The 9540-nt window shown below is 43.2% G+C and overlaps 1 protein-coding gene across 1 annotated transcript in view; it reads right to left on the bottom strand.

Annotated features, from left to right (window-relative positions):
• Nucleotides 1–6672: 6672 nt before the first annotated feature.
• Nucleotides 6673–9540, bottom strand: part of LOC109259095 (NKG2-A/NKG2-B type II integral membrane protein-like) — a 28764-nt gene continuing 25896 nt past the window's right edge. Inside the window, exon 6 of the mRNA XM_019436437.2 lies at nt 6673–9352. Within this exon, the coding sequence (XP_019291982.2) occupies nt 9223–9352 (130 nt within the window). The 3' untranslated portion in view covers nt 6673–9222. The remainder of the gene's footprint in view (nt 9353–9540) is intronic.

Raw genomic sequence — 9540 nt, 5'->3', positions numbered from 1 at the left:
CACATGGGTAATGTGGTAAATTTTATGTTATGTGGGTTTTGTTTTTGCCACAACTTAAAAAATAAAGTAAAAGACAAACAAAAAGAGGTGATCTTGACAAAAGCAAGAGAAAACTACTCATTACGCTTAGAAAAATAATAATATGATTAACAGATGAGTTTTCACCAGACACAATGAAGAATAAAGGACAGTGAAGGTCAAAATCAGAGCTGAAAGTACTGCACTTGTTGTGATGAGCACTGGGTGTTGTATGTTAAGTGATGAATCACTGAATTCTATTCCTGAAACCAGTATCACACCATAAGTTATTTTAAACAAAAACTTGAAACAAGCAAAAAAAAAGAAAGAAAGAAAAAAGTATTTAGCCACAGAGCTGAAAGTACTGTAAAAACAAAAACAAAAACAAACAAATCAGCTCCCCCAAACAAACACACAAAACCCAGAACAAAACAAACAAAAAAACCAAAAAAGACATGCCAAACCAGAATTATAAATTCAGCAAAACAGTCTTTCAAACAAGAAGGTGCATAAAGACCCCACATCAAACACAACACCTAACAGAATTTCTTCTTAGTAGACCCACCATCCAAAAATGTTCTTCAATCTAAAAGTAAACGATGCTAGAGTTAACTCATTTCCACAAGAAGTAATAACGATCGCCAGAATGATAAATATGTCAGTAAATTTTAAAATCTGTGTATTGGGGCTCCTGGGTGGCTCAGTCGGTTAAGCAGCCGACTTCAGCTCAGGTCATGATCTCACGGTCTGTGGGTTTGAGCCCGGCGTCGGGCTCTGTGCTGACAGCTCAGAGACTGGAGCCTGTTTCGGATTCTGTGTCTCCCTCTCTCTGACCCTCCCCCGTTCATGCTTTGTCTCTCTCTGTCTCAAAAATAAATAAACATTAAAAAAAAAATTTTAAATCAGTGTATTTTCCTCTTGTAAGTGATCTATGAAATGATGTTATTTAAAATCATCATTATAACACCGTATGGTTGGATTATACTATACAATCTTATGCTAGTATAGGGGCACACGGGAGGGAAAAGAAAACTCTTTTTTTTGTATTTGTCAATTTTTGTGGTGCGAAATCATCACGAATGGTTCATTTCAAGTCTCCAATGTGAAATCGTGAGTGTAGAGAACATAAAGATATGCATAATTGGTGTTCAGAAACCAGGGTTCAGTACAACATTGTTAGAAGGACAGGTTTCCTGCTCTGAGTGTTTCTATGAACTCTTTCCTAAGCTGAAATGATGTAAATTAAAGAAACAATTACCATTAACTTCTATGGAAGAGTTGTTGAGCATTCCCTGACCCAAAAAACAACCTCTCATTTTTTTTTTTTTTTTTTGGATACCTTAAGAAATATCTTGCTAATGGATGCACAAAATAAATTGAGATGAAGTACAGACGCTGAAAACCACAGTTTAAAGCTACCCTTGACAGTGAGATGCCGAGTAGCTGGTCTGACAGGACCAGACTCACTGCTTAGGGTGTGAGCTGCCTCTATAACAGCAAAACCAGCACTAAATACATTTTTCACTTGTCATCTCTTTTTTCAGAAAAGCAAAACCCCTCTTCCCATTTCTGTTGTTCACCAAAAAAAAAAAAAAAAAAAAAAAAAAAAAGGTACTAATCCAGGTCTTTCATAAAAGCAAAGTGACATAATGCAAACGGTTGGAAAGCTGAGGCATAGCTGTAACAGGGGGAGGACAAATTGCAATGTTTGTGCTTAATGTATTTTTACGTGTTATTTATTTATTTATTTAGAGAGCAAGTGTGAGCGGGGGAGGGGGCAGAGAGAGATGGGGACAAAGGATCTGAAGCAGGCTCTGCGGTGACGGCAGAGACCCAGATGCCGGGCTCCAATTCACAAACTGTGAGATCATGACCTGAGCCCAAGGCAGACGTTTAACCGACTGAACTGCCCAGGTACCCCTCATTTAATGTACTTTGTCCGAATTAATTTGAAGTAGATGGCAACCACTTCATGATATATGAGTAAAGAGTCCCATCCACAAGATGAAAGGCTAGGAGGTACCAACGCTCATCTGCCCTACAGAAAACAGTAAGAACAGTAACGAAACCACTTCAGAAGGTTCAGGGAAAGCTCTGCACAACAAAGAGCAGCAAAAACTGGGCAGAACTCGAAAATTCAGGGTGGCTCCTCGGAACGTAAAGGAAGCATTTTGACCGCACCACCCAGCCAGCTAGTTGGGAGCCGCTTGGCACCAGGAGGAATCCCCTCAGGGGAAGTCACCTCATGGAGATTAGGGGGGCAAGAGAACCCAGCAAGGTTTAGCTTTGTGGCCATCTGCAGTTTTTGCAACAGAGGTCCCCCACTGATACTGATCCCACTTGATGGAGCAGCCCAGAGAGCCCCCTCTGCAGCTACTCCCAGAGGCTGGAGCTGTTGCACTGGTGAGACTTGCCTTCAGGGGCACCAGTTGAGGCATTTGGGGACTGGGTGCCATAGCACCTCGCCAGATAGAAGACTAGAGCTGCGTCTGAGTTCTTCCACTCCCGGTCCCAGGTTGGGGCTCCGTCTCAACATTAGTGGGAAAGCTTGTGCGGTCTTGAGCCCCGTCCCCAGGTTCCAAGAATGCTTTGGCTCTCAGTATGGGTACCTGCGGCTACTTCCGTAAGCCCCACCCACTGGGTTCCATGTCATGACGCTGGGTCTTCGTTGTAAAGGGCGCTCCTGCTGCTCTGAACCCCACCCCTACTTGAAGCCTAGACTCTGAACTGCCATGGCTTGCACCAGGTTGCTGCTGCCTGGACCCTTCACTCCATCTATGGCAGCTGAAGGCTCTGACCCATCATCACTATGGCCAACCTACCACTGCCTACAGCCCCATCGCTTAGGTCCCATATCAGGGTTCTGAAACCTCATTGCTGGTGCTGTACTGCTCCATCCCAAGACACACTTTCAGCTCCCAGGTCCCAGCCTGAACTGTCACTGGGGGCTGGGCTGCTAAAGCTCCGCACCCAGGTCCCTGGGTCATGAGACGTGGTTTTAAGAAACTACCACTGGATCACGGTGCTGCTATCTTGTGACTGCTGCTTGGGACAGAGTTGAAACTTTGCCTCACCCTCCCCAGCATATGCCACTTCTAACTCTGCTTCTCCTGCCTAAGCCCCTGCTGAAACTTGTCATTCTAGGGTCTGTGTCTCTGTTATATTCCCTTCACCAACCAGAGCCACAGTTGTGTGCCCTTGAGACCCTGGTTCAGTTTGCATAACGTATCTGCCCATGTCTCTATCCTAGACCCCAGTGCCCCAGCCACAGCAAATGAACTTGTGCGCCATGACCCAGGCACAATGGTAGGTCCATCGGTGCCTAATCTTGGACGACAGCTCCAACACTGCTTTGAGGCCTCTGAGGTCAGCGTGTCACATCAGACACCAAAAAGGATCCTCTCAGCAAGATCTTCTTCCCACGATTAAGACAAGAGAGAATGGGATGCTATTTTTTTTCAATTTTTTAATATTGATCTATTATTGAGAGAGAGAGAGAGACAGAGAGACAGAGTGAGAGTGGGAGAGGGGCCGAGAGAGAAGGAGACAGAATCTGAAGCAGGCTCCAATCTCTGAGCTGTCAGCACAGAGCCTGATGCAGGGCTCCAACTCACGAACCGTGAGATCATGACCTGAGCTGAAGTCAGACGCCTAACCAACTTAGCCACCCAGGTGCCCCGGGATGATATTTTCAAAGTGAGCAAAGAGGGGCGCCTGGGTGGCTCAGTCAGTTAAGTGGCCGACTTGAGCCCAGGTCACGATCTCGCGGTCCGTGAGTTCGAGCCCCGTGTCGGGCTCTGGGCTGATGGCTCAGAGCCCGGGGCCTGCTTCTGATTCTGTGTCTCCCTCTCTCTCTGCCCCTCCCCCGTTCATGCTCTGTCTCTCTCTGTCTCAAAAATAAATAAAGGTTAAAAAAAATTTTTTTAAAAATAAAGTGAGCAAAGGGAAAGAAAAAAACCCAAAAACCTGTCAACCAGAAATACCTTACTCAGGCAGCATGATCTCCAATAGCCAAATTATAGAAAGAGCCCAAATGCCCATGATCTCATGAATGGATAGATATGGTATTTTTCAGAGTTAAAAATACCATAGTAGTAGGGGGGGGACCTTAGGCTTGTCTCATGCCTCAAGCACAGCTAGATCAACATCAAATCACTCTGAACGCCTCGGAAATTGATCACAAGGCAATCGATAAGAGAACAAGCTGCATAATTCAAGGTAGAGAATGTGGCAGGTACACGGAGCAGGGGAACTGGGGAGAGAGAAAATCAGCATTGCTGCAGAGGGTCAGAGCCCTTTACGCAGAGAGGATTAAGAAAGAAGGAGGGAGAGAGCAATGCATTGGGTTCATGTAAGAAAAGCACTCTCCCCAAACCACTGGTAGGAGAATTATGAGGAACTGACTCTTCCAAGTTTTTGCGAAGAGTTAAGCTGAAATTTTGAGTTTTTGGAAGTCTGTGCCATTTGCCGGAGTAGAGTCGGGGCCGGGGGGTGGCATTGCTCCTGGGTAGAAGAAAAGGAGGCCCGGAATGGAATGTACCGTGGACAGGGTGGGGTGGCCATCCCTTGGGTTGCACGGGGAGATTTATCCTCTCCAAGGATAAAAGACCCAGCTGGTGCCTTTGAGTGGACATTCAACAGCAGGGCACAGAGGTACAGGAAAAGGACAGGTGAAGTGATCGCACCTTTTTTCCTGTGCCTCACCATAAACTCCAGGCGCCTGCCCAGCCATGCAACTGCTTTTCGGGGACAGACTGGCGCCAGGGGCAGTGCTGTGAGGTTCTCCCCTGGAGGAGGGGAATGGGTTCTATGCCCTGCCGCATCCTTTAAGATCTGGAGTTTTGAACCCCAGTCATACACCAAAGATAAAACACAGGAGAACTGTGGCACCACAGTGTGTGGAAGGACTGGGCACAGAAGGGTCGAGGGCAGGGATCTGACAGAAGCCTGGGACATGGGAGGGGAGATGGTTTGCTTGCCCATGAGGGCTGTCTGAACAGTGGCTCCGCTAGCCGGGGATGACAGAGCTGGGTGATGCCTTTTTCCCCCACCCACCAGCATGGCCAAACTTCAGACAGCAATCCAGCATCTCCAGTAGAGGCTAGCACCCTTACACGCCACCCCCCCCCCGCACCCTCAGGGACATCTTTAGGAGGACAGGTCTGACTGTAAGCCAGTGCAGTTGACCTCTTCCCCAGGGGTTTCGGTGGACCCCCTAACCCAAGCTCACTTTACCGAGTAATTCTCTTGGCTTATTATGGGTACATATAAAACTTTGGGCATCTTATTATGCATGTATTTAGATATGTATTTGGGGAGAAAATTGGGAGGGGTTCTACATCAGAAATACATTAAGCAGCTCCTCTCTTACTTTTCTCCATTCTCCATGGTAAGAGATGCGTAGGTGTGGATGGGATACTCCAACATTGAAAGGAAAAGGGCACTTGAGCCTCTTCTTTCCCTGAGCCCCTGTAGGTTCCCCAAATCTAGCAGCTGAACAGGTTTGCTCGCCAAGCCTTGACAATGCTTTTCAAAATTTCTTCAATTCCCAACGAGACAGTGTGAGGTGTTGGTAGTGGGTGAGGAGACTGGGCTTTTGGCCAATGAGACAGAACAGGAAATGCAACCTGATTTCAAAAATGGAAACACATGTCCCCCCCAAATTACTCATTTAGTGTCCATAGATGATGTGTATGAAATTTCTCAAAAACCATTTCTTTGATGTTTTATTATTTACTTTTGAGAGAAAGAGAGACACAGCACAAGCAGGGAAGGGGCAGAGAAAGAGGGAGACACAGAATCCGAAGCAGGCTCCGGGCTCTGAGCTGTCAGCACAGAGCCTGACGCGGGCCTCAAATTCACGAACCATGAGATCACGACCTGTGCTGAAGCCGGACGCCCAACCGGCTGAGACACCCAGGTGCCCTTCTCAAAAACCATTTTTAAACTGAAAATATCTTCGATATATATGATCAAACTCCTAAGTCAGATTATATTTCTAATACCCAGCTAAACAAATATATTGTAACAATAGAGCTTTGGATGAGTGGAAGGAAGAAGACAGTTTTAGAGCTTGGGTTTTCTTAGAAATCGGCCTGTATGAACTATTTGGAAGAGCAAAATATAAAGAGATCACATATAGGAAGAACCTATTGTGGCTTGGCTATATTTTAAGGATATTTAGGCATTATGTAATTTATTCCTCAGCCCTTGGCGTTGGCTACATATACAGTTACCATATCACAGGTGATGGAACTGAAGCATCAAGTTTTTAAGTGAAAATGACCAAGATTTAGTGAATACTTAGGTGTCAAAAGGTACTTTTCAAATAATCTTCAAGCAACTCTATGAATAAGATACTATTTGCATCATATTTTATGGGAGAGGCAAGCGAGACAGATCAGTTTTCTGACTCATAGAACTAAGAGTGTGCATTCAGAATTACATTGAAATGACCTGGTTTCATTGCTGATGTTTTTAAACTTTACACCTTACTGCTTATTCCACATTTGTAAGTTGATCAAGGCCCCTGGTGAAAACATCTGCCTGCTGATGTTTCCCGTTATACAAAACCATCTTACAAGAATTTTTGGTACAGAGGAAAGAAAAATCTAGATGGAAGTTAGGAACGTTCTATTTGTGTGTGTGTGTGTGTATTTCTCATGTTTATTTTTTTACAAACAAAGATATCTATCTCGTGAAACACAATGAGAAAAGTATTCCTATGGTTATTATGGTAAATTGGGTTATTTTTCAGTGAACTTACATTTCCTCTAACTGACCACTTTGAAAACAGTATACTTTGCAGACAATTAATGACAGGTTTGACCATAGGACTTGTTTTCATAATATATTGTGAGTGGGAAAGTGATACCTTCTGAGCTCAGAGTGCAGGCAGTAAGAAGCACATTTCTGCTGGCCCCTCTGACAGCTGCTAATCTCTGCTTTAAAAGGTCGTATACCACATAGCCCACTGTTCTAAGAATAAACAATACAAAAGGATCTGAGCTGCATCTGTGGTTTGCAGTCAAGTCCATGCAACCCAAGCTCATCAACTAAAACGCAGCCAAACCACAAATGGGTGAACGAGACATAAAGGCTTATTTTTAGATGCCAATGAAATTTGGGTTGTTTGTAACACAAGTTTAGCAATTAGTACATCTGCCACTTACATATTATATGAAATTAACTTTGAATATCCATCTATTTCCTCTGTATGAACATGGGAAATAAATATAAAGAATATGTCTGTATTCAAGAGATCAAAGCATATGAAATGCGAATTTATTTTGCGACTTTGAGTTTTATCTCTCTTCCTCTTGTCACTGAATTACAGTAGAAAAATCTCTGAATCACTATCAAATTACTAAAGTTTGTCCTGTGATATGGCAATAATTAGCTGTTTTACCCACACAAATATCTGTCCATTTTTAATTCTTGTTTTCTTCATCATTTACTATTTTATTTTTCATGCCAAAGTATTTATTTATTTATTTATTTATTTATTTATTTATTTATTTACTGGGAGAGTGGAAACAAAGCAAGGGCAGAGAGAGGGGGACAGAGGATCCAAAGTGGGCTCTGTGCTGTCAGCACAGAGCCCGACGCGGGGCTCAAACTCACGAACTGTGAGATCATGACCTGAGCCGAAGTTGGACATTCAACTGATTGAGCCACCCAGGTGCCCCTGCCAAAGTATATTTTTAAATTTGCTGACACAGAACGATAGAGTGAGGACACAGATAATTTAATAAAACAAGATACCTTCCAAAATATCTGAAATCCTGGTGAGGAAAACAGTAGACAAGAAGAAGTACCAAAGGACACTGGTTATTATTCATTGAAAAAGCAACCTCTCCCCAAAAATGAACCTAATCTTTGATTAGTGCTGCACTAAAACGGATTCAGAAGGTACAGCTTGGTTCCATTCTCTGAGGAAGTGGGCAGATCTGAAAGGCTCTTAGACGGCAACCCTGGGATTGTTGCATGATACCCTGAGTGCTTGGTTATCAATTTAGTACTCTCAGCTCCAAATCTATCCCTCAGTGCTCTTTTCTCAGATAACGGTGCAAGATCCTATCAATTTTCTCTCTTGCCATCTCACAGGAGGTTGACTTCTGTTGGTAAAAGGCCATCGAGAGACACTGCAGCAGAAAGGGCTCTTCTTCCTGGTTCCTTGGTGTTTTCTCTCCTTTGGCCACTATGGCTCAGTTGCCAGCTGCCTGTTTGCAGGAAGTCCTGTGTATTCAGCCTCCACGAGTGTCTGTGGCCAGTGCCAGTTAAAGTTTCCTCTTCCAGCCTCTACCTGCTAACACTCTGGCAGGGGGTTCTTCCTGCCTGCCAGTCTCAGACCGAGATCCTTCCTCACCAAGTTCAGCCAGGGGACCGTGGAGCTACTCTGCCCCAGGTCAATCCAGTGAGCATGTCGGCCATGAAGCTGTGTGCACCCACATTGTCCTCGATGACATCTAAATCCCATCTTCAGAGAGCGGACCTGGCTTCCCAGTGATCCCTCCTTTCGGTACTTTCCTTTAAGCCTAAGGTATTCTTATAACTTTGTTTCATCCCCTCATGCTAGGCTTTCCCATATAGTTAATAATTCTTTATATCAAACTTCTCCTGGTTTCTGTCTCCTGCCTCAACACTGACTGATAACCTTGCCACTCTGGGTCGTTCAGCCTTCACATGCAGCCCCTTTAGGGCTAGAACAAATCAATTAATTTGGAAATATGAGTGGGCTTTTTCACCCTACCAAGGGCTTTATCATAACAATGCTTGATATTATCATTTATAATGTATATGTAATTTATTTTAATAAATAACAAAAGTTTAAGAAATAGATGATATGTTCCTGAGTATATATTTTTTATGTTAATATAAAGATTTAAAAATAATTCTACAACCCTAAGGGTAAAACCTCAGGTACTCTTTGGACCTTGGGTGATTATGATATATCAATGAAGATGAATCCTTGGTAACAAGTAAAGCATTCTAATGAGTGATGTTGATGATGGGAGACGGCATGCATATGTGCATACTGGAGGGTTATGGGAAATCTCTGTACGATTCTCTTAATTTTGCTGTGAACCCAAAACTGTTGTAAAAAATAAAATCTTAAAAAAATAACTCTAAGAAAATAATCATATGGCTTGAAGAAATGAGAAATATGTTCTTTATAGATGGTGAAGCAGCATTATATCAGATTTAGGTAGGTTGAAGTGCCTTGTGCTTACAAATATATGTTTTTATTTCTAAGCAGGATTCAGTTAAAATTTTTTTGGCCTGAACGTATAAAAATGTACAATTGTGGTCCCATTCTGAAGATACTGACAACCTGAAATATAGAAAATAATATCTAATTAATCTTGGTAATACATAATTTTAAATCTTAATGAACATGCAATCCATTTGGACTAAGAGTTACGTATCTAAATCTGAATATTTTCCATATTATTTTTCTATGGAAACACTTCAACAATGGTGTTTCTAAAGTTGTTCCATTAAGGGGCGCCTGGGTGGCTC

This window comes from Panthera pardus, unplaced genomic scaffold (genome assembly GCF_024362965.1).
Source record: "Panthera pardus isolate Hobbes unplaced genomic scaffold, ASM2436296v1 HiC_scaffold_212, whole genome shotgun sequence".
Taxonomy (NCBI): Eukaryota; Metazoa; Chordata; class Mammalia; order Carnivora; family Felidae; genus Panthera; species Panthera pardus.
The sequence above is the reverse complement of the archived record's forward strand: the minus strand, read 5'-3'. Positions and strand labels throughout refer to the sequence as shown.